Source organism: Lacerta agilis, chromosome 18 (assembly GCF_009819535.1).
Source record: "Lacerta agilis isolate rLacAgi1 chromosome 18, rLacAgi1.pri, whole genome shotgun sequence".
NCBI lineage: Eukaryota > Metazoa > Chordata > Lepidosauria > Squamata > Lacertidae > Lacerta > Lacerta agilis.
In genome coordinates this window covers 4,377,509-4,402,955 of record NC_046329.1, presented here as the reverse complement: position 1 = coordinate 4,402,955, position 25,447 = coordinate 4,377,509, and the positions used below count along the sequence as shown (strand labels likewise).

Below are 25,447 nucleotides of genomic sequence, written 5' to 3'. Positions count from 1 at the left end.
TTAAATTTGTATTTTAATCTCTTATTTTAAATTGATTTGTGTTTATGTTTTTACTGTGATTTTAATTAGTGTTAGCCGCCCTCAGCCCGGTTCTTGGCTGGGAAGGGCGGGGTATAAATAAAAATGTATTATTATTATTATTATTATTATTATTATTATTATTATTATTATTTCTCTCTCAAATCTGCAGCTAGTGTGTGTGTGTGTGTGTGTGTGTGTGTGTTAAACCAGCCCCTGCAAACGGAATTTCAATATGATTAAGGCTACAGGGGAGTCGGTGCATGAGAACGATGCGTGGAATTGCAAGGAGAAACAGAAAAAGCGGTGTGTGTGGGTGTGGGTGTGGAAATAGTATTTTATTACATTTTTTTAAAGATTCCACGCTGCTTTAATTTGTGGAAGGAATGTGAGGATGCAGAATCAGCTCCGCTAAGGAAAACGTTCACATTAATTAAGCTGATTCATCGTGGAACCGTCTTATGACAATGCATAGATTCAGAGAAGTAGATTACTGCCTAGAAAACGCTGTGGCATAAATCAGTTACTGCCCAATTTCATGCATGCTTACTCAGTAGTGACTTGAGCGGCACTTACTTCCACGAAAGGACGAATCGGACTGTCATCTTAGAGAAATTCTACACTTTATTCAGAAAGGGGAGGGGGGCAGATTTCTGGACTCTACTACAACAGACAGTCGCAGATGAGCTGTGTGTTTTGGTTCTAAATATTCGCCTTATGTAAAAAAGCTCCTTGCAGGAAGTAAGCTAGCAAATCAGGTCGCAAGGAGTCCCATCCCTTTCTCCCTAACCATGATAACTTATGGCAGACACAAGGACCAGGTGCGCAGCCTGGGAGTCATTTTGGACTCACATCTGTCCATGGAGATGCAGGTCAATTCTGTATCCAGGGCGGCTGTCTCCCAGCTCCATCTGGTACGCAGGATGAGACCCTCCCTGCCCGTGGACTGTCTCGCCAGAGTGGTGCATGCTCTAGTTATCTCCCGCTTGGACTACTGCAATGTGCTCTACGTGGGGCTACCTTTGAAGGTGACCCGGAAACTGCAACTAATCCAGAATGCAGCAGCTAGACTGGTGACTGGGAGCAGCCGCCGAGACCACATAACACTGGTCTTGAAAGACTTACATTTGCTCCCAGTACGTTTCCGAGCACAATTCAAAGTATTGGTGCTGACCTTGAAAGCCCTAAACGGCCTCAGCCCAGTATACCTGAAGGAGCGTCTCCACCCCCATCGTTCTGCCCGGACACTGAGGTCCAGCACTGAGGGCCTTCTGGCGGTTCCCTCACTGTAAGAAGTGAGGTTACAGGGAACCAGGCAGAGGGCACCTGCCCTGTGGAACGCCCTCCCACCAGATGTCAAAGAGGAAAACAACAACCAGACTTTTAGAAGACGTCTGAAGGCAGCCCTGTTTAGGGAAGCTTTTAATGTTTGACGGACTACTGTATTTTAATATTCTGTTGGGAGCCGCACAGAGTGGTTGGGGAAACCCAGCCAGGTGGGCGTGGTATAAATAATTTATTATTATTATTATTATTATTATTATTATTATTATTATTATTATTATTATTATTATTATTACAGTTGCCTAGATGGGACAAAATACCGTATTTTTCGCTCCATAGGACGCACCGGACCATAGGGCGCACCTCATTTTTAGAGGAGGAAACAAGGAAAAAAAATATTTTTCTGGTTTTCCTCCTCTAAAAGCCCTGGGTTTGTGTGTGTGTGTGTGTTTTTGAGGATCAGCTAAATGTTTTGCAGCTTTTTTGCAAGGGGAAAAGCCCTGGCTTTTTTGAGGACCAGCTAAAAGTTTTGCAGCTGTTTTTGCAAAGGCAAAAGGCCTTTTTTTTAAAGGATCAGCTAAAGGTTTTGCAGCTTTTTTTGCAAAGGGGGAAAAGCAAAGCTCCTTTTGCAAAGGGGGAAAAGCAAAGAGGAAAAGCCCCATTTTTATGGGGTTTAACTCACATTTCTGAAAAATCTTAAGGGAGCTATTTCTACTGTTTCCAGTCAGATAATCTAATCAGCCAGTCACATGTCCTGGGGAAACAACCAACCTCCCTCTGCAGCACATTCAACAAAGGAGGGCGTGGCAAGAGGGCGGGGCTGAAAAGGAGCCGGGACTCTTATCTCTCTCCCGATCTCTTTGCTGATCAGCTGCTGAGCGGTCCTTTCAACACTCCCTTTCCTCTTTGTAAAATAAAAAGCACAATCTGCTTTTGGCCCCTGGACAATTCAGCTCCAGGGACCACCATTCGCTCCATAAGACGCACAGATATTTTCCCTTACTTTTTAGGAGGAAAAAAGTGCGTCTTATGGAGCAAAAAATACGGTATATTTTGGGCTTGTATGTGCATACAATGGATCATCAGCTCTGCCTGTCAAATTCCAAAGGTATTGAGAGCCATGGGAAGTGAGTTGGGAACCATGGGAAGTGAGTTGGGAACCATGGGAAGTGAGTTGGGAACCATGGGAAGTGGGTTGGGAACCATGGAAAGTGAGTTGGGAACCATGGGAAGTGGGTTGGGAACCATGGGAAGTGAGTTGGGAACCATGGGAAGTTCATTCCTCCTTCTGAGAAACCACCGCTGTGACTTGGGAACAGGAAAGGGAGAGGTGGGGGAGATGATGGGGAGCCATGGAGAATTTCGAGCCCTGTTGGGTGTTGCATGGTTAAAAGCGGCATCAGGCAGCAGCGGCAGCATAGCAACAAAACAACCTGAGAACTTGGGGACAAAGATGGCAAAAGCTAGTGCTGTATTCACCAGTTTTACAGTGTGCTTTTGCAAAAAGTTAGGCTTTCTTATTCACCAAACCCGGCAAGGAAGAAAGACTGTAACACGTGGAAGGGCTGGAGATCGAGAAAGGGGGTCTCTCTGCTCCCCTCTCCCACCCTTCAGAGGTGCAGAAGGCAAACCTGGGCTATTGGGAGCCAGAAAATACACAGGAGAACAGCAGTTGATAACCGCTGAAACCCAGCAGATACCTCTGTAGACCTGAAAGGGCAGCTTAACTAGGTAAATACTTTTCCTGCCTCAATTAGTTTCCAGCCAGACCTTTGGACTTCATCAATGTCCCCCAAAAAGGCCTATGCAGACTCCTTCCTGAAACCTCTAACCCAACTATTCTCCTTCTTTAACCCTGGTTAAAGTGCATTGCAAAAAAAACCTACTTAAAAAATCTTGAAATTCCTGGGGTTTGGGGATTTAACTGGACACCTATGAATGAAAGAGGCCAGTAACCACCCCCCAAATACAAATTGTGTTTACTTCCCATGGGAAAGGAGCAAGTTAAATAATAGAAGGCCTCTGTGAGTCAAAAAAAAAGTACTCATCCACAGAGGAGGGTGCCCACTGCATCTCTGAATGATTCATTACCACGAGCATACCTCTTTCTCTTCGGGCTCCCTGCAGGTGAGTTATCTTGCACTCCTGATGAGGAGATGCAACAGAATTAGCCCAGCTCAGAGAAGGCTGACTTCCGGAACCCTGTGCAAAGCTTGAGGTGGGTATATTTTCAAGCTTAGCGTTCAGATCAGGGGAAGTAATATTCCCTCTCTATTGTGCCTTGGTCAGAAGACACCCTGGATTATGTGTCCAGTTCTGGTCAGCACAATTTGAGAAGGTTATTGGCAAGCTGGAAGGTGTGCGGAGCAGGGCGGCCAAGGTGATCAAGGCTCCGGAAACCAAGCCTGATGAGGAACGGTTGAAGGAGCTGGATATGTTCAGCTTGGAAAAGAGGAGACTGAGAGGAGATACGATAGCCAGCTTCAAAAATCTGAACGACTATCCCATGGAAGATAGAGCCAGCTTGTTATCACCTGTTCCGGAGGACAGGACCCGAATCAATGGATTAAATTGCGAGAAAGGAGATTCTGACTCAAAATTAGGGAGAATATTCTGATAATTAAGAGCCATTCGACAGTAGAACGGACTTCCTTCAGATGGTGGTGGACTTTCCTTCCTTGGAGGTTTTTAAGCAGAGGTTGGATGGCCACCACTCCTGGGCGATCTAGCAGAAACACCTGCATCGCAGGGGGTTGGACTAGATGACCCTTGGGTCCCTTCCAACGCTACAATCCTACGATTCTCCCCATTCACGAGAGTTTCAGAAACATCCTCTTGATTCCGGTAACAGCCCCCACCCTCCCAAGGGTTGCTATGGTTGCATGAATCTGGCTTTAACCATCTATCTGTTTCTCGTACTACCGTACTTTCTGCATTTTGGTGCAAGGGAGGGAGAGGCCGCCCCTCCCTTCTCTCTCTGCCCCCCCCCCCCGCCCCCTGCAAACCCCACGTTTTGCTCAAAGTCAAAGCAGCTTTCCGGGAAATCAAGCTGTTGACCGAGGCCATACTTTTCTGGCTTTGAAAGAGAGAGATCTTAGGGGAGAGAGTTCTCATCTAGAGTTTCAAATCCCTTGAAAATCTCCTTAATCTTGTTATTGCAAAGAATTCAAGCTTCTATCTCTCTCCACCCGCCCCCCCCTTTCACTCTTTCTATGAGCCGGATCATTTGACGGACGAAATCGTCCAAACATCTGCTGCACAGACCACAGGCCTCCCCTGCCGCCGTTGAAGTAATTGCAGCTCGACAGGAGAGACCTGCTGTTGCCGCTTGCTCCTTCAAACTAAAAGCAAAAAGCAGCTGAGTAAAAAAAACGCTGGGCTCCGGAGAGGATTAAAATCTCCTGGAAATTCTTCTGCAGCTGGGTTCCAGCTGAGGAGTTAATGGTCGTGGGTTGTTGTTTTTTTGCTTGAATGCCAGTTCAGGGTTCCTTTCTTAAAAGACACCCACATTTAAAGCACATGCGTGCACACACACCCCACAAAGAAGGCTGGGAACTATAGTTTGCACAGGGCGCTGGGAGGGGGGGTAAACAACAGTTCTCAGGATGCCTGGAGATGACGAACGTTGTCTCTGCTTCTAAGATGGGGAGTGGCACCTAACGTATTTCCTATACATCAGGGGGGCGGGCAATATTTTCTCAGCCCGGGGGGTTGCAATCCCTAACAGGAAACCTAATGTCCCCTCCCAAGGTGGGGAGGAGATGCAGGGGGAGGGACGCCCCCTCCCCACTTTGCTCAACCCCACTTCCACGCACAAAAGACACTCGGAGAAACAGCTGGCTGTGCTGGCCCTTCGAAGGTGGCCCTGAATTCTCCGAGCTGGCATACAGGTGGGGGCAATATATACAGGTGAAACTCGAAAAATTAGAGTATCGTGGAAAGGTTCGTTTCTTTCAGTGATTCAACTTAAAAGGTGAAACTAATCTGTGAGATAGACTCATGACATGCAAAGCGAGGTATGTCAAGCCTTTATTTGTTATAATTGTGATGATTATAGTTACAGGTGGGTAGCCGTGTTGGTCTGCCATATCTGAAGAAGTGTGCATGCACAAGAAAGCTCATACCAAGAACAAACTTAGTTGGTCTCTAAGGTGCTACTGGAAAGAATTTTTTTTATTTTGTTGTGATGATTGTGGCGTACAGCTGATGAGAACCCCAAATTAACAATCTCAACTTTGGGGTTTTCATCAGCTGTATGCCATAATCATCACAATTATAACAAGCAAAGGCTTGACATATCTCGCTTTGCATGTCATGAGTCTATCTCATATATTCAACTCCAGTAGCTAATGAAAACAATTGCTTACATAAATGGACTTTTCCACGATATTCAAATTTTTCGAGTTTCACCTGTAAATGCAAACTGCTATGCCGATAAACACATGGGAGGGTTGCACCCAACTGCGTTCCACTCAAGAGTAAACCCATTGAACCTAAGTTAGCCAAGACCTTTAACTGCAATGGATCTACTCTGAGTAGGGCTGCAACCCCGTCTGCTCATGAAGACGCCCAATAACCCCAACGGAAGTGAGGTTAGGACCGCGGCCCAAGTCGTAAGTCAGCAGTGTCCATTAATGCTCGTGGGTTTACTCAGAGTAGGATTTGGTTAGGTGCAAACCGAGGAAATGAATTTTTTAGGCCCGCTGATTTCCACCACGCGCCGGCTCCAACGTCAGTGGTTGCGCACTGAGATTAATGGACCAAAAAAAAATTCATTTCAATGGGGCTGTCGCTGGGTACAACCTAGTGGGTCTACTCTCGAGTAGAATTCAAGGTGGATACAACCCACAGGCTGCAGTCCCATAGGAGTAAATCCCATTGAACTCAACGGGGCTTACTTCCGCGAAGCTCATGCGCAGGGCTGCAGCGAAACGCAACACACTGATCCAGTCGCCATTTCGACCGTTTTGCAAAAGGCCCTTTTGTTTCGAGAACTGTAAAACTGGAAGCACGGTTTGGAGATGGGACAAGCAGCACGAGGGACGCAAAGGCAAAAGCCACAGATATGCGGAGGGGGGGGTGAGAATGAACATGGAAGGAGGAAAGTGCAACAGAAGGAAAACGAAATATATATATATTTGGGGTGGGGTGGGGTGGGGAAGGTTGGGTGGCGCTGAGAGGAAGAAGGGGGGCGGGGAGCACAACCAACGAAACGGACAGGAACGAAAACACACAGGAACTAACTTTCAAGGTCAAACTCAGGGTCACTGAGGGGACTGCTCAGCCCAGAATCTGCAGAAAACAGGAAAACAAAAAAACGAAACAAAACAAAAAAACAAAACAAAAAGAAAATATATAGACTTTTATAAAAAAGGAAAAGAAAAAACACTACTCAACCAAGAAAACAGAAAACGGAAAAAAGCAACACAAAATCCGAGAGGAAATGAAAGGTGTTTTCTTCTTTCCCCCCTCCCCCCACTTTTTGTCTGTGGGTTTTTTTTTTTTTTTGGCCACGTTCTTGGGTGTGTGCATGGGGGGAAGGGGGGGGCAGGACTTAAAACAAAAGAGCTGCTATGTTTTATCCAGAATCTTATTCCACCTTGAGCCCCTTCGCCTCCCCCACCTACCCCAAAAAAGCGGCTGAGCAAGGCTCTTGCAAGGAAAAACAATCGAATGCGTATTTTGATTTCAAAGAAACACTGAGCAAAATTCGGAGGAGGCGACTCTCCAACCCCCCCCCCCCGCCCCAACCATCAAAATTTCATTACATGTTAAGTTTTGCATTAAAAGTCAGGCATGGCCAAATCTGTTACTTTCTCCATTTCCTCCTATCAGCTCTCCACTTTGGTTTGCATAAAAAACCCTCAATTTTTTTTAAAAAAAACATCAGCGTTTAAATGCAGATCAAATCCTAACGTACAAACGTTACCGTGCGTTTTTGCCCAGCGTGCGCACTTTCCGCTATGCAATCTTCCCATAAGCGACACAGCCTTTTGCACGGTCATTTTCTCTAACGCATGCATTTCATTTCATTTTTGTTTTCAAATTAAATGACGCTTTGTCCTGATACCAGGCAACTTTGGGGGTGAAGAACTACAGTGCAAAATTCGGAGGAGGAGAGAATTGCAAAGTTACAGGTAGGTAGCCGTGTCGGTCTGCCATAGTCAAAACAAAATAAAAAATAAAAAATTTCTTCCAGTAGCACCTTAGAGACCAACTAAGTTTGTTCTTGGTATGAGCTTTCGTGTGCATGCACACTTCTTCAGATACATACAAAAGCATGCACCTTAGTTGGTCTCTAAGGTGCTACTGGAAGGATTTTTCAATTTTTTTATTAAGTTTGTTTTTGGTATGAGCTTTCGTGTATCTGAAGAAGTGTGCATGCACACGAAAGCTCATACCAAGAACAAACTTAGTTGGGTCTCTAAGGTGCTACTGGAAGGAATTTTTTAATTTTTTTTTTTTTTTGTTTTGAATTGCAAAGGACGGCCACCTTTTCCCGGTTCTCAGACCGTTTCGGAAAGTTTGGATTAGTAAGGGCTGCCTTTAAAGACGAACAGGACTGAATCTGCTTCAACCCATGGCTGAAAACTCCTCGACTGGACTGCCACCACCCCTCCTATATCGATGATAATGCCCTTGAATCCCTGAGGCAAAGGCTTTGGGGCATTTCACACAGCGACCTACAATTTCGATCTCATGTAATTTCTTGCCCGGTAGCAGCAGGAATCCAATACGGGAACAACTTTCAGATATCCTCATATCTTAGGAACCTGTCTGGACCAACCTATTGGCGTTTATTTACCAAAGAAAGGCTAAATGTATTTCCATCGGAAGTGCTAAATGGCAGAGTGAGAGGGCATCCCTTATGAGAATAGGCGTTGTTTATGTTCCCAGGACGTCGATTGCACGAAGCATATCATTCTGCATTGTGGGCAGTATAAGCAAGCAAGGGGCCAACCGATCAAACCCCTTCCGGCAAATCTGCCGGGGAAATCTGAAGCCTCCCAAATTAAGTATCTTTTGGATGACAGGTCCAGTGACAGGTGGGTAGCCGTGTTGGTCTGCCATAGTCAAAACAAAACAAAATAAAAAAATTCCTTGCAGTAGCACCTTAGAGACCAACTGAGTTTGTTCTTGGTATGAGCTTTCGTGTGCATGCACACTTCTTCAGATACACTGAAACAGAAGTCACCAGACCCTTAAATATAGTGAGAGAGTGGGGAGGGGTATTACTCAGAAGGGTGGTGGGAGATGGCGGATCAGCTGATAGGTGTGGAAAACCTGTTGACGACTGTTAACGACTGCAACTGGTCTTACAGGAAAAAAGCAAGGGGTGAGATGGCTAAAGATAGCTTTGTCATGTATAATGAGGTAAGAATCCAATTCAGACCTGGTCTCTCCATGGTTTTATAATAATTTAATAATAATTTATTATTTATTCTTCAGATACACACGAAAGCTCATACCAAGAACAAACTTAGTTGGTCTCTAAGGTGCTACTGGATATTACAGTGGCCGTGGCAAAGTTCCATTCGGAAGTTAAGACAGACAAAGATCATCATACTCGAGACATAACAAAATGAACGCCTCGGTTTCTCTCTCTTTTGTGGTTGGCTGTCATAATAATAATAATAATAATAATAATAATAATAATAATAATATATTTGTACCCAGCCACTCTGGGCGGCTTCCAACAAATATTAAAATACATTAAATTTTGTTTTTGAAACTGTTCTATGGGTCTTTGGACTGCAATAAAGATTTATATTATATTATCTGAATCCCCTCCTTCCCTCCCAACATTTGAGAGGGAGATACCAGTTCCTCTTGCTCTCGGATTTCTTCTCCCCCAGTGATCCTGCCAATATCACCAGCGGATGCGGAAATGACTCTTTTTCGTCCCTGGTACCACCTGTTTGCTCATTGTGCAGAAAGCCACAATGGAGACACAGCCCTCTGCTCAATTATTGTTAATAATAATAATAATAATAATAATAATACCCCGCCCATCTGACTGGGGTGTCCCAGCCACTCCGGGCAGCTTTCAACAAAAATAAAATGCCAACCGGGTTGTGGGCCATCGTTGCCTCCTGTGGGAAGGAGTTCCACAGATTAACTATGTACTGCACTAATGAAAGAGGGCTTCTGTCCTTTGGTTTGGCCAAAGCAAGGGGGAACATGCAAGCAGGCTGCAAAGGGGAAGAGGAGGAGAAGAAGAAGGAGAAGAAGAAGAAGAAGAAGAAGAAGAAGAAGAGTTAACATCCTCCTTTCCCTTCCTTCCCCACAACAAACACTCTGTGAGGTGAGTGAGTGGGGCTGAGAGATTTCATGGAAGTGCGACTAGCCCAAGGTCACCCAGCAGCTGCATGTGGAGGAGTGGAGATGCGAACCCAGTTCCCCAGATTACGAGTCCGCCACTCTTAACCACTACAGGCTCTCGGAGAAGCAGCTCCAGGTTGGACACAGATGTTTCCTCGCCAGATGCCCGGAGATGCCAAACATCAACGCACAGCCCCGTTCTCTGCTTCCGAGATGGGAAGCGGCACCTGGCAGCTTTCCTATACGTCGGGGGTGGAGAGCCTTTTCTCAGCTTGGGGGGTGGCTGCCTCACATGCCATAATGGCAAAATAATAATAATAATGATAATAATAATAATAATAATAATAATAATAATAATAATTCTATTATTTGTACCCTACTGGGTTTGCCCAGCCCTGCTTCTTGGGGCTGCATGCTTTCGGTGGGCAGGCAAACGAGGGAGAGGAGCTATGGATGCCACCCCATTGCCATAGAATTGTGGGTTGGAAGGGACACCCAGTGCTCATCTATCCCAACCCTGTGCAACGCGGCAGGCTGTATCCCAGCCATGCAAAGAAAACCTCAGGCGTTCCTACACAAGCTGCGGGGCAAAGCAAGAAGTACACCCCGGTTTGATTTGGGCAAAAGCGGTCGCTGGGTTGATTCCCGCAGGTGAGACACAGACACCTGGAAGGCCACTTAACAAACCCCGGAATTAATTGATATTCCTTACGACTGTTACGCACGTGCGTGTGTGGTATGTATGCATGTTAAAAGCAAAACCCCAAACGAAACAACACTGGCTCATTCCTAAACCACGTGCAGCAGCAACCGGAAACCATGGAAAAAATCAGGGTGAAAAAGTTGTTGTACAAATCAAATCACTGAAGAAAAAAAACAAATAAAGACCCCATATTCTCTCCACTCTGGAGCTAGGCTTTTAAAACTCCCTTCCTCCCCATCTCCTGCTGAGTTCAGAGGCCTGGGACTCTTAGAAATAAGAACTAGTCATCCACAGAATCGCAGAACTATAGAGTTGGAAGGGACCCCCGAGGATCATCTAGCCCAACCCCGAAGAGGTGTCCGTTAGGGTACTTTTCCTTGAACCCCCCCGTCCACCGTCTACAGTCTGATGCTGTTCCTCCCAGAATCCTCTTTTGAGTCCTGGGGTGGACAAGTCTCGGCTTGGGCCAGAGGATTCTGGAATCTTGGTCTGGATCGAATATCGGATCCTTCCATACATCCCTCGGTTTCCCCCTACCAGACCGAACACCCCTTCTTCCAATTTTCTCAACTAAACCCAAACATTCCTGGGAGGTGTTTTGGGGCACCTTTTCTGGGTTCCCCATTTCCTACTCCAGGACTGGGGAACCACCCAAAACACACCCACCTGGCAATCAGCTGGCATCACTTGGGAGTCGTCAGCTGATGGGCAAGGGAAGGGCTGGACTCCAGCTCCCATCGTCCTTGACCACTGGCTATGCTGGCTGGGAATTATGGGAGTTGTAGTCCATCAACAAGGTTGAAGAAAAGTGGCCGTATCCTTCAACCATGGGTGTCCAGAGGCTGTCAGGCTACAACTGCCGCCACCACCAGCCAGCTGAGCCAACGCTCCAGGATGATGGGATTTGTATTCCAGCGAAACTTGGAAACCGAAAGAGCTCTAAAGTCCCAATATCTAATCCATGGACATAATACACCCATGTTTTGCACTATTTCATTATTGTTAAAATTTATCGCAGGCTGTTGCTAATTCAGCAGTTGACCCAGCTAAAGGATGATGGGAGTTGCAGTCCGGCCCGAGGCCGAAGGACACTGAATTAGCAATAGCCTGTAATAAACAGCAGCAGCAGCAACAATTCAGGGCAAAACCAGAGTAATACAGGTGAAACTCGAAAAATCGGAATATCGTGGAAAGGTTCATTTCTTTCAGTGATTCAACTTAAAAGGCGAAACTAATATATGAGATAGACTCATGACATGCAAAGTGAGATATGTCAAGCCTTTGTTTGTTATAATTGTGATGATTGTGGCGTACAGCTGATGAGAACCCCAAATTAACAATCTCAACTTTGGGGTTTTCATCAGCTGTACGCCATAATCTTCACAATTATAACAAGCAAAGGCTTGACATATCTCACTTTACGTGTCATGAGTCTATCTCATATATTAAACTCCAGTAGCTAATGAAAACAATTGCTTACATAAATGGACTTTCCCACGATATTCTAATTTTTCGAGTTTCACCTGTATATTTAGCTAGATATAAAGGAACCTTGGTGTCCTTCAGCTTTGGGTTCCCGAGTGAATCTGGACTACAACCCCCATCGTCCTTGAGCGTCGGCCAATCTATCTGATGACAATGAGAATCAGAGAACTACAGAACTTGAAGGGAACCTGTCAGGAAACCCCCCCTCCCCATGGCAGGTAGCATCCCGGGATCGCTTGCAGTACAGGGAAGCACCCCCTTTGTTCACCAGTTCGTCATCCCCCTCCTCAGGAGGAAGCGACCGTTCCTCCAGTGGGGAGGGGGAGTTGGAGGCAGGAAGTCGGCGCAGGGGCTGCGAAGGGATCGCAGAGCCTGAGCACCAAGGGGGAAGCAGGGAACAGGGACAGGTTCCCGCGCCCCGAGTTCGCAGACAGGAAAGACGTAGAAGGGGGAGGCGGGGGTTTAGAATCCCGCGCCTCTTTTGCTGGACCAAGAACCGGAAGGGTTCATTCCCGGACTCTGTGGAGGGATGAGATGGACGTTTGAATTTTTCCTCCACTGTAAATATCTGCACAATAAAGAACTTAAGTTCTTAGACGTTCTGCGTTCGGCTGATTTCTCATGAGCAACCACTGAACGTGTCCTGACAGCACCCAATGGTAAATTAAGACCCTGCAATGCAGGAATCTCAGCTAAAGGATCCCTGGCAGATGGCCACCCAACCTCTGCTTAGAAACCTCCAAGGAAGGAGGCAAATCAGGAACCTGATCTGGACTCCCCCTCTCTGCCCCCTCCCCGCCAACAAAAAGCTCTTTCCGTCAACAGACGACTTGTGTGCCTAGAGAGGCCGATAAAACTGGTAGCAACTGACAAAGAGCCCTGGAAAATAAGCTTTCCCTGGTTCGCCTGCTCTGAAGCCAGGGCTGAGAATGGGCCAATAACATCAGATACAACAATAGCAAAAATAATAGTAGCAATAATAATAATAATAATGATAATAATAATAATAATGATAACTGCTCTCGTTGTTATCAAAATCCTGCACCGATGAAAGTTGGATTCTGAACTGCAAAACTTGTGTGCGGTTGCACTAATCCCACTTTTTGGGCGTAATTTATTGTGCTCCATCTCCCACAAATTTTGGCATCACAAATTTTGAGTTCCACTAGGCAAATCGAGGAGGGGGGGTGCATAAAATCGCACCCACAGCCCATCCAGGCACTAGAATTCCCATCCAAGCAGCCCTGCCTTGCGCCCTGAGCTTCCGCCAAGCGTTCCCTGCACACTTTCAGACTTCTCTGCCTGGTCATGAGGGCTAGCACCTCGCCTTTAAAAGGCAAAACTAATAAATGAAAACCTGCATATTTTATTTTTGTTCAATTTTGCACGGAGCAGTGCTGCTTAAACCTACCTACCTAAACCCAGAAACCTTTGTTTGTTTTAAAAACAAAACCAGAAAAGAAAATAAGTCATTAGAAGTCAAAGGGCAAGCTTGCATATTGGCAGAAGGCACAGATTAAAACAAGAATTGGTGAGTAGCAGGAAAGGCTACAGCCCTTACTCACTTCCCCGGGAAAAAAAAAGAAAAGCATCAGTCGGAGCACCAGGCAGAGAAACGTATGGGATTTCCCCCTTGTGTGGCTCGTGTTCATTCCATAATACATTAAGGAACAATAAGGACTAGGAACTTGCTTTTTTTTTTAATTAAAAAGAGAGAGAAAGAACAGAAAGCTTCTCTGAAAGCAAGATCCTGTGACCACCACCCCATTCTGCAGCTTTTCGGCGATTGCCAAATACCGCGGACGCAAACTGCCAAGATTTGCCGCCCGTCGCCAGAGGTCTCCCTAGCAGGCGAGGATGCCGTTGCCTCCGCCCCACGCGACCTGGGCATTTCCTCCTCCTACCTGAGATGTTGCTTGGCGACGGCAGCCGTCGCAAAGGCCGCAGGTATAGCCTGGCCGCGCACTCTGGCTGGCAGCAACCAAGCCGGGTCGGTCTTTCTCCGAGTGAAGTTTCAGGGGATTTGGTGGGGGGTGGGGAGATTCCAGGGGTGCTGGTGCGGCCTGTTTACCTGGGGTCTGGAAGTTGATCCGCCTCATCTCCACAGGGTCCTTGGGGTGGTGGGGGGTGATCTCCGCGTTGTTCAGCATGCATTTGATGCGCGGCTCAGAGTCTTTCCGTTTGCTGAGGAGGAGGAGGAGAAGGAGGAAGAAGAAGAAGAGAGAGAGAGTAGATAAAAGACAAGGATTTAAGGAGCTGTGTGCAGCGTTGCATCTCTGCCAGTGTTGGGGAACCCCCCGGTGCCGCTCCAAATGTTGCCGAGCTCCAGCTCCCAGGGGTCATACCAGCCAATAGTCAGGGATGATGGGAGTTGAGAGTCCAGCAACTTTTGGGCCGGGGAGGGGGGGGAAGTCCCCCAACTTGGCTTACGCTGCGCTTAAGTGAAAAACAAGAACAACAACACATTACAGTTCCCAAACAAGACTCCCAAAAGCAGCGGCCAGTTTATTCTGACAAATCTGTGCAGGGCGAAGTGGGTCTCATGAGGCAGGGGGTTCCACAGTCTAGACGCATTCCAACAGCCGAGGGAACGAGCGTTAAAGCCGGAAGCATGCTCGGGTTTGCTAAGCTATGGCTCCTGAATGTCAGGGCGGTCAGGCAGGCAGGATGGACAATCCACAGGTCAGAATGAAGACTCGAGACTCAACATGAAGTCACCTTTTTATTATTCAGTAAAGGAAAATGCAGAAGCGTTCACCTAGGCTTGACACTGAAGACGCGCAAGGCTCTTCGTGATCTGGGAGTCCCCAGTCTCTTCCCCTACCCAGGACCTGTGGTTAAGGCCATAAGCAAAGCCTACTGGATCAGGCCAGGGGCCCACCAAGCTGTTACCCTCAAACCCCTAAACGGAGCAAATACCATCTCATCCTCCTTGCCTATTCGTCTAAATCAGCCGGAAAGTTTTCCCTACATGGATGGAGAGGGAACAACGGAAAAGATCACCTAGGAAGCAGTACCTAGTCTTTGGAACTCCCTGCCTCATGAGGTCCATTTTGTCCCATCCTTTTTATGATTTTCTGCCACAAAGCTAAGGCCTTTTCTTGTTACAGGTGAACTTTACTCTTGCCTTTTTCTGTTTCACTAAATGTATTCCCCCCCCCCCAAAAAAACTTCCTTTCCCAGGCTTTTGTTTAGCAGTGATTATTATCTTTTTAACGGCACGATCTGGAATTTCGATGTTGTTTGCGTACTGGTTTTAATTGCCTCGTGAGCTTCCCTTGCTTGTTGTATTAAGGTTGGAAAAGTGGGATATAAACAACGCAAATAAATAAAGACAAACCGCCACCGGAACCTATCAGCGTCCTCCCCCCCCCCCCCAAAACAAGAAAACAGCAGCGTCAACATACAAAACGCCAAATCTATTGTTGGAAGCCAGCAATCCAATAGCCAGCCATCCGGGAAGTCCAAACTTTATCGTCTAAAGCCTTGAGAAATGGGCTTGTTCTCCCCTTGAGGTCTCCTGAACTAACTGCAAATCAACTTTTATGGGGGAAGCCTGAGCTCTAGTGCGAGAGGAGAAATATGTGACCCGAACCAGTATACCGTATTTTTTGCTCCACAGGGTGCACCTCGTTTTTAGAGGAAACAAAAAAAAATAAAAATATTTTTCAGGTTTTCCTCCTCTAAAAGCCCTGACTTTTTTTGAGGATCAGCTCAAAGTTTTGCAGCTTTTTTTCGCAAAGGGAAAAGCCCTGGTTTTTTTGAGGATCAGCTCAAAGTTTTGCAGCTTTTTTGCAAAGGGAAAAGCCCTGGTTGTTTTGAGGATCAGCTCAAAGTTTTGCAGCTTTTTTGCAAAGGGAAAAGCCCTGGTTTTTTTGAGGATCAGCTCAAAGTTTTGCAGCTTTTTTCGCAAAGGGAAAAGCCCTGGTTTTTTTTGAGGATCAGCTCAAGGTTTTGCAGCTTTTTTTGCAAAGGGAAAAGCCCTGGTTTTTTTGAGGATCAGCTCAAAGTTTTGCAGCTTTTATTGTAAAGCGGGGAAAAGCAAAGAGGAAAAGCCCCGTTTTAATGGGGTTCAACTCACATTTCTGCAGCTTCTAAAGGAAAGGGAGCCTTTTCTACAGTTTCCAGACAGATAATCTAATCAGCCAGTCACATGTCGCTGGGGAAACAAACAACCTCCCTCTGCAGCACATTCAACAAAGGAGGGCGGGGCTGAAAGGGAGCCGGGACTCTTATCTCTCTCCCGATCTCTTGCTGATCAGCTGCTGAGCGGGGTCCTTTCAACACCCCCTTTTCTCTTTGTAAAATAAAAGGCACGATCCTCTTTTGGCCCCTGGGCAATTCAGCTCCAGGGACCACCATTCGCTCCGTAAGACGCACAGATATTTCCCCTTACTTTTTAGGAGGAAAAAAGTGCGTCTTACGGAGCAAAAAATACGGTAATTCAAGAGCCTAGGAGTGTTGCCAGAAAACTGCCCTCTCCAACTGCAACCTGTTTTTGGACAGGTTGCAATATTATTCTCTTTGGGTTGTTCCCCCCCCCCCCACTCTTTACTCAAGGGTTAAACCTTGTTGGCACTTTTAGGAACAGTAATGTTTCAGTAGCTCAGCTGCAGCTTAAAGTGCCACGCTTCTTTTTACAGATTGCCTTTCGGTTCCTATGGTGCTCCTGGTTGCCACCCGAATCACAGACCGGGAGCTTTTAAAAACTCTTACCTGTCGGGCTTGCTGTCCAGGGAAGCGGTAAAAAAAGAAAGAAAGAAAGAAAGAAAGAAAGAAAGAAAGAAAGAAAGAAAAGAGGAAAAGATAAAGATGAGATTAGTAAGAGTCGCCCTTCACACCCCTTCGCCAGGATTCTCAACCATCTGAATTGTAGGAATCTTTAAAATAGAATCACAGAGTTGGAAGAGACCCCCAAGGGCCATCTAGTCCAACCCCCTGCCAAGCAGGAAACACCATCAAAGCATTCCTGACAGGTGGCTGTCAAGCCTCTGCTTAAAGACCTCCAAAGAAGGAGACTCCACCACACTCCTTGGCAGCAAATCCCACTGTCCAACAGCTCTTACTGTCAGGAAGTTCTTCCTAAGGTTTAGGTGGAATCTTCTTTCTTGTCCTTTGAATCCACAGATTTTATTTATATCCCATGTTTCCTCCAAGGAGCTCAGAGAGTGGCAAGTACATAATCTCCGTGTTCCTTCGTTTTACCGCATCCCTGTGAGCTAGGCCAGGCCGAGAAAAGAAATGGACTGGTCCCCATGGTCACTCAGTGAGCTTCATGTGGCTGAGTGGGTGGGATTCGAACCCTGGTCTCCCTGCTCCTAGCCCAATACTCTCACTCAGTGGTTCCTGAGCTCTTTTTGAGCCACTGCCTCCTTGGTTCCATAAACTCATCCCCACCCAGCGCCTGCTACCCTAGAAAATAAGCTTTATTCAAAGTTTTGCACGCCCCCCGCTAAGGAAGATAGTAGCGCAGTGGATTTCAAAACGTGCACACTGAGTTAAATGTAGAATGAAAACTGCTTAGTTTATTTAACTCCATAAAATGGATGAACTCAGGACTCTAGGGTCGGGAGGGACTTTCTAGAGTTATCCAGTCCAACCCCCAGCCATGCACAAATCGCAGCCGGATCACATGCGACGATCCAAATGCAGCCGGTTCTCGTTTCGCTGTGTCCCCGCTTGCACCGTACATTCAAGAGTGAGATGCCGCATTAAACAAATTAAAGGTCACAGTCCATCAGAAAGCAGCCATGGCTTCCCCCACCCCCAAAGGATTCTGGGGGATGTAGTTTGTTAAGGATCCTGAGAATCGTCTGCAGATCATTCACACGGATCTAGCAGGAGGAAGGAGCCACCAGGTCCCGAACCTTGCAGTCTTCTGCCAAAGATTTTGGTCTGCTCTCCGACATTTCAAAGGTTGGAGCGCTCTTAACAGCCGACCCCTTTCCCCAGGGAACTCTGGGAATCGCAGCTCCGCGGGGTTGTCTCCCAACAACTCTTGGCTCCTTTAGCAAACTACAGTTCCCACGATTCATTGGCGGCGGGGGATTCATTTTATTGGTTATATATGGTTTTATCAGTATTGTATCTGTAATATGTGTTTTGTTTTTTTTTTTTGTTTTTTGATGCAACGGCCTGTGGGCTATGCAAATAAATAAAGTTTGTTGTTGTTGGCGGCGGGGGGGGGGGGAGCCATTACGGTTTTATCAGGGGTGAGAAAACTTTTTTCAAAGAGGGCCAGATTTGACGAAGGCCAGGCAAAGTGGTTGAGCTTTTTTTTTTTTAGGATTTTACCCCAGGACATAAACTGCCATGGGGGGGCTGGATTAAACTGACCGGTGGGCCGAATTAGGCCCCTGAAACGGACCTTGGACATGCCTGTTTTAAGTGGTATCATCCTGCTTCGAATGTGGCTGGATATAGTGACACCAGCTTTTGGAAGACTTGAGAGTTGTTTAGAAGACCTTGAGTGCCCCCTGACTCCCAGCACGCCCCCCCTCAAGTATCGCCCACTCTGAGAACCACTGCCCTAACCACTACATCGCACAGCCAGCGGCATGGGGGTAAACACACATGCTCTGGAGGCGCAAAACGTGCATGCAAAACCCACATACTTTTTGTAAAGGAGGATCGCGATGACGATGCAGATGATGAACACCACGGCTAAGACCGGCCCGATCACCCAGATCAGTCCCTCCTCTCCGTCGATCTTCGGCTGTGGGTCCGGGTTGTCTATCTGGATCGGGTCAGAAAAGGGGCTGGCAGCATATAACTGAGGGAGAGGGAGAGAAAACAAAGACAGCCGAAGGAAGGGAATCAGTAACGCGCAGGAGACGGCAGAAAGGTGCTGAGAGTGGAGTCGCTTAGAATCAAACAGCTGGGAGGGGGGAACCCCAGGGGTCCTCTAGTCCAGCCCCCAGCTGCAATGTAAGAACTGCAGTTAAATTAACAGTGGTGGGCGTTCTGCTGGGGTCTGCGATGGCAAGTATACATTTGAAACAAACAAACAAAACTTGCTGGAAAGGGTTGCATTTGTATTGCGGGTGGAAGCTTTTCTGTGCTTTTTTAAAAAAATGGAAATTGATTGATTTATTAGTAGTTCCAGGCTGCTTCTCATTCAAATGAATTCCAAAGCGGCTTACAAACAATACACCGTAGTAACAGAACAGAACATTATTATGCTGCAAACGCAGCATAAATCATATAGGGACATATGTCACGTCAGTAAAACAATCTTCTCAGTTGGTGCCTGTATAAATATATTATTATTATTATTATTATTATTATTATTATTATTATTTATACCCCGCCCATCTGGCCGGGTCTCCCCAGCCACTCTGGGCGGCCTCCAACAAATATCAAAATACAATACAGAGTCACAAATTAAAAACTTCCCTAAACAGGGCTGCCTTTAGGTGTTTTCTGAATGTCAGGTAGTTGTTTATTCCCTTGACTTCTGACGGGAGGGCGTTCCACAGGGCGGGCGCCACTACCGAGAAGGCCCTCTGCCTGGTTCCCTGTAGTTTTGCTTCTCGCAGTGAGGGAACCGCCAGAAGGCCCTCGGCGCTGGATCTCAGTGTCCGGGCTGAATGATGGGGGTGGAGACGCTCCTTTGGGTATACAGGACCGAGGCCGTTTAGGGCTTTAAAGGTCAACACCAACACTTTGAATTGTGCTCGGAAACGTACTGGGAGCCAATGCAGATCTCTCAGGACCGGTGTTATGTGGTCCCGGCGGCCACTGCCAGTCACCAGTCTAGCTGCCGCATTCTGGATTAATTGCAGTTTCCGGGTCACCTTCAAAGGTAGCCCCACGTACAGCGCATTGCAGTAGTCTAAAAAGTAAGGGGAAATACCTGTGCGTCTTAGCTTCGGAATATGCAGAATACCGTATTTTTCGCTCCATAAGATGCACTTTTTTCCTCCTAAAAAGTAAGGGGAAATATCTGTGCGTCCTATGGAGCGAATGGTGGTCCCTGGAGCTGAATTGCCCAGGGGCCAAAAGAGGCCCCGCCCTCCTTTGTTGAATGTGCTGCAGAGGGAGGTTGTTTGTTTCCACATCGACGTGTGATTGGCTGATTAGATTATCTGTCTGGAAACTGTAGAAAAGGCTCCCTTTCCTTTAGAAGCTGCAGAAATGTGAGTTCATCCCCATAAAAATGGGGCTTTTCCTCTTTTCTTTTCCTCCTTTGGAAAAGGAGCTTTGCTTTTCCCCCTTTACAAAAAAAAGCTGCAAAACTTTTAGCTGATCCTCAAAAAAACAGGGCTTTTCCCTTTGCAAAAAAGCTGCAAAACTTTTAGCCGATCCTCAAAAAAACAGGGCTTTCAGAGGAGGAAAACCAGAAAAAAAATATTTTTTTCTTGTTTCCTCCTCTAAAAATGAGTTGCGCCCTATGGAGCGAAAAATACGGTATACAGTCTACGTACCACTTGGACAGGAAGCCATGGAGACAAAAGTATGATAATGTGAAGGCAGGGGGCAGACAAGTGACGTGGCCAAACTCAGTTAATCTTGAAGATCACAGCCTCTCACCCTTTCCTTAATTAAGCAGCACACCGGAGCGGGAAGCAAAGTGGCTTGTCTAGTTTCAGTCATTTTCTCACTAGGAGATTAAAGAGTTCTTTCAAACTCTTAAATTGCAAGATGGAAAAGGCGAGAGAAATGCGCAGGAAGGCATTTGGAGGGAAGGCAAGAAATATTGCTAAAACTCCCAGATTCTCAGTAGTTCGTTGGCTATCTTCCAACGAGGAATTCTCTCTTTCTGGGCGCTCTCAAGGAACAGCACACACTAGACATGCTTTAAGGACAGGTACAGTGATTGGGGGGGGGGGTTGAGAGTATTTGACCCCCTGCTAAATTTGCCTGTTTCTAAATTCCCCTGCTAAATTTCTCTCGCAGCCGCAATAAACCTACCATTAAAATTATGGACTGTTCATTTCTTCGTCAGAGGGCAAACGGGCAAATTTAGCAGGGGATCAAATACTCCCCCCCCCCGCCTCACTGTATATTCTTCCCTTCCATTTCTTCCTCTTAGTGTGGTGGCAAAATACCCATAGGCTTTTAAAGACAATATTTAGGGGATCTTTCATTCTTCAAGTTTGTGTGTGTGTGTGTGTGTTACTGCTGAGTTGGCCAATCTATCTCCCAAAGGGAGTAAGGCTCGGAAATCGGAAACAAACCAGAGAAGGGGAAGGTGCAATGTCGTCAGGGTGCTATCCAAGTGACACGTTTCATCTTCTTTTTGCCGAATGCGAACTTCCCCTTCTCCCTGCATGCACCCCAACAACCTCCCCAAATCTCCTTCTGGAGGGTTTTGGGGGGGGGGAGTCCAGAACAGAACTGTGTGGGTTGAGGAAAATGGGGAAAAGTCCTGTTGTGCAAGCAAAACCCCTTGCAATAAGGTAAAGGCAAAGGACCCCTGGACGGTTAAGTCCAGTCCAAGGCGACTGTGGGGTTGCGGCGCTCATCTCGCTTTCAGGCTGAGGGAGATGGCGTTTGTCCGCAGACAGCTTTCCGAGTCATGTGGCCAGCAGGGCTAAACTGCTTCTGGCGCAACGGGACACCGTGACGGAAAGCAGAGTGCATGGGAACGCCGTTTACCTTCCCGCCACAGTGGTACCTATTTATCTACTTGCACTTTGACGTGCTTTCGAACTGCTAGGTTGGCAGGAGGTTGGGACAGAGCAACGGGAGCTCACCCCGTCGCGGGGATTCGAACTTACATCGGATGCAACCCGTCTTGAGTCGAGAGAATCGGGAGCATTACGTGCAAAGCAAAATTCAGAAGCGGGAGAGGACTCACCGAATCGGATGCCCGCAGCACAGCCAGGACGAAGGTGACATACTTCTGACCGGGTTCCAGGGCTCTGTTCTCGAAGCCGTCATAGCGCTTCATGTCCCCGAGGATGAAGTAGGGGGGCAGGGTGTTGAAGCGGGCCGCGATGTAGGGTTTGTGGAGGTCGAGCTGGCGGGAGTGGCGGAGGCTACGGCGTTGCAGCCGGGAGATCTGAATCAACTGGGGAAGGAGGTTCAAATCAGCCAAGCAAGGCACCACAGAGGTTGAGAGGAAGGCATGACAGACGCCTCCAGGTGCACGAAAGTTTCTTCTCCTTTATTAAACTCTCCCAGCCTCTCTCAGAAGAAAATATAAGGGTCTGGACAGTGTTTGATGCAGGGGTCGGCAAGGCTTACCGGGAATGGGCCGGATCACTCCTTCGGAGATCCTCCGTGGGCCGGGCCGGTGTAGCACGATGCGGGAAATCACGCCTGCGCAGAGGCAATTTTTGGCGCCTGGGCATGCACAGAAGTGATTTCCGGAGCCGCGGAAGAGTCCCCGCGTTGCGCTGGTTTAGTGCAGTGCGTGGGGACTCGCCGAGTGGGCGGCTCGGTTTGGGGGCGGCTCATGGGCCGGTTAAGCGACCCTCAGGGGCCGTTTCCGGCCCATGCGCCTTAGGTTGCCGACCTCTGGTTTACTGAGACCAACATATCCTCCACCCCCGCCGATATAAATCCTTCTTCACATAGTTGGAAGGGACCCTGAGGATCATCTAGTCCCAACTCCAGGCAATGCAGGAATCTTTCACCCAACGTGGGGCTCGAACCCACGACCTTGAGATTTAAGAGTCTCGTGCTGACCTATCCCTCAAGGGCACAACGGCACAGACCTTCCTAGCAGTGCAGCAATAAAACCGCTAGCGCGTTTGCAAAGCTAAGCAGGGCCCGGTGAGGTTTCCAATTGGATGGGGGACCCCGTGCTGAGATTCCTGTGTTGCGGAGGGTTGGACTAGATGACCCTCGGGGGTCCCTTCCAACTTTACAATTCTTTGGAAGAACCCGTGACCAAAGACCAAACGTTAGCTGCGCCTAAATATGCCCCTGGAAGAGGGTTTGTATTTGAAAATGTGTGGGTCCTCCACACCGCTATGGAAGTTCCTTCCAAGCCATGTGTTGGGGGGGCATTTTTGGGCCTCTGCTTGTTGCTGAACTACAACTCCCATCATCCTTGGCAACTGCCCATGCGGGCTATGGATGATGGGAGTTGTAGTTCTGCAGCACCCAGAGGGCAGAAGCTCCCCTTTGCCACCCCGCGGCAACCTGTCCCAAGCTCTCCTTAAAACTTCCCTGTGCACCACTTTCAAATCTTCTCCCTGCGGCAATGAGGTCTGGAAACTTGTGAGTGCCCACAGCTAGAAACATGCAGGTTTCGAGGTGCGGTAGACTCTTTTCTCCTCACCCCCATGGAAAAGTTTCTGCTGGGCTGATTCTACCCACCGCAGGGGGAGGGTGGAGAGTAAAGGACAGACTCACAAGTTTGTAGGCCCCTGTAAATATTCGGGGTTGACTTCCTCCGACATTTGCTGAGGTCCTAGAGAAGTGCTTCCCAAACTTTTTTTTGCTGCTCCCACCCCCTGGTTCCATAAACTCACCCCCAGTTCCCCCTACTACCTATTAAAAAAAAGCATTGTTCAGAATAGCGGTTTGCAGAACCCACTGAAAAGGAGAACAGCGAAAGAAAATCCAGAACAGCAACATTTAATTGCACATTTATTCAAAAGCGAGTTGAATGAATTCAACAAACCGGATGAACTTGATGGAGTGATACCAGCTGTTCAAAGTCTGGTAGTCGTTGATTGCTCCAGCGGGGCCCCCCCGCCTCTTTGCACCCCCTAAGTTATCCCACTGCCCCCCACTGTCATAGAGCTTCGGAAGATTCTTTGATCTACCCAAGAGGATTCTGGGAGATGTCCTGGGCCAACCCCGAGCGTACACAAGAGGGCCGGGGTGCGGGGTACATGAACGACGGCTGTCACTCACCTCCTCCAAGTCCATCTCTTCCGGACTGTGGTATATGTTCTGGAACTGGCCGCTTTTGGATTTCTTCAGGGGGACAACCACGATGTAGTATGCCCTGGCGGATTGGGAAAGGAGAAGGAACTGAGATGGGGAACGGGCTAAAAGGGAAAGAGAGAACAGCAGCGGAGCACCAACCTAGCTAAGAAATAAATGGTTAAAGCTGGAATTAAATACCATGGAATTTTAAGAGCTGGAAGGCTCCACGGGGTTCATCTAGTCCAGCCCCCCCTGCAACGCAGGGATTTTTTCGCCCAACGTGGGGCTCAAACCCACCACCCTGGGATTAAGAGTCTCACGCTCTACCGACTGAGCTATCCCTCAAATGCAGAGGCAATGCTGCAGTCAAGCTTAGCACGAGTCAATTGTGTGATGCGTTTCCGTGTGCTGCTCTGGTTCGCCAGAAGCGGCTTAGTCATGCTGGCCACATGACCCGGAAGCTGTACGTCGGCTCCCTCGGCCAGTAAAGCGAGATGAGCGCCGCAACCCCAGAGTCGTCCGCGGCCAGACCTAATGGTCAGGGGTCCCTTTACCTTTGTATGTATATATATCTATTTTAACCCATTTAACCTTCATTTACAGAGTTTATTCAAAAGCTGCTACCAAATTTAACTTTCTGTAGATTTTAAATTACAGCTGTAATTTTTGTGTGTGATGAGGTCATATTGTGTGTGTGTCCCCCCACTCTTTTGTAAAACTGCTTGGGGGAGGGTTTCCCATCTGACCGTATTTTTCGCTCCATAGGGCGCACTGGACCATAGGGTGCACCTCGTTTTTAGAGGAGGAAACAAGGAAAAAAAATATTTTTCTGGTCTTCCTCCTCTAAAAGTCCTGTTTTTTTGAAGATCAGCTCAAATTTGTGCAGCTTTTTTTGCAAAGGGAAAAGCCCTGTTTTTTTGAGGATCAGCTCAAAGTTTTGCAGCTTTTTTCACAAAGGGAAAAGCCCTGGTTTTTTGAGGATCAGCTAAAAGTTTTGCAGAGGGTTTTCTGCAAAGGGGGGAAAGCAAAGCTCCTTTTGCAAAGGGGGAAAAGCAAAGAGGAAAAGCCCCGTTTTTATGGAGTTCAACTCACATTTCTGCAGCTTCTAAAGGAAAGGGAGCCTTTTCTACAGTTTCCAGACAATCTAATCAGCCAGTCCCATGTCGCTGGGGAAACAAACAACCTCCCTCTGCAGCACATTCAACAAAGGAGGGCGGGGCTGAAAGGGAGCCGGGGACTCTTATCTCTCTCCCGATCTCTTGCTGATCAGCTGCTGAGCGGGGTCCTTTCAACCCCCCCTTTTCTCATTGCAAAATAAAAAGCATGATCCTCTTTTGGTCCCTGGGCAATTCAGCTCCAGGGACCACCATTCGCCCCATAAGACGCACAGATATTTCCCCTTACTTTTAGAAGGAAAAAAGTGCGTCTTATGGAGCGAAAAATACAGTGCATTTTATGAAGCAAATAAAACAAGCGGACAAATCAAACAAGCCTGCGACACTCCACAAGCCCTACTGAAGTTGATCCATGTTGAATTACCACGGCTCCACTGAGTCGTATGAATCATTTCAACGACTGACTTTCGATGTTTTCCGATACCTCGAATTACTATAACTCCACTGATTTGTATTAATCATCTTGACAAATTTGCTTTATTTATATGTTAATACGTTTGATAGCATAGTGATTGCAATGTGTGTGTGTGTATGTGTGTGTCTGTCTCTCTCTGTGTGTTTCAATGCTGTTGCGGTTCCCGTGAGCCACTTCGGGCTCAACATTTGTTGTTGGGAAAGCGGAATAGAAGTA

General features: G+C 47.4%; 1 protein-coding gene across 9 annotated transcripts in view; it reads right to left on the bottom strand.

The window, feature by feature from the left end:
* Positions 1–25,447, bottom strand: part of PTPRS (protein tyrosine phosphatase receptor type S) — a 170,932-nt gene that overhangs the window by 33,019 nt on the left and 112,466 nt on the right. For 3 of the 9 annotated variants that reach the window (XM_033136957.1, XM_033136959.1, XM_033136963.1), the window contains 6 exons: positions 23,627–23,720; positions 21,615–21,827; positions 18,427–18,584; positions 16,529–16,540; positions 13,884–13,996; positions 6,547–6,594 (listed from right to left, as the gene is read on the bottom strand). In XM_033136957.1, the coding sequence (XP_032992848.1) occupies positions 6,547–6,594; positions 13,884–13,996; positions 16,529–16,540; positions 18,427–18,584; positions 21,615–21,827; positions 23,627–23,720 (638 nt within the window). The remainder of the gene's footprint in view (positions 1–6,546; positions 6,595–13,883; positions 13,997–16,528; positions 16,541–18,426; positions 18,585–21,614; positions 21,828–23,626; positions 23,721–25,447) is intronic. The other 6 variants (XM_033136960.1, XM_033136962.1, XM_033136964.1 and 3 more) reach the window with 3 other exon arrangements.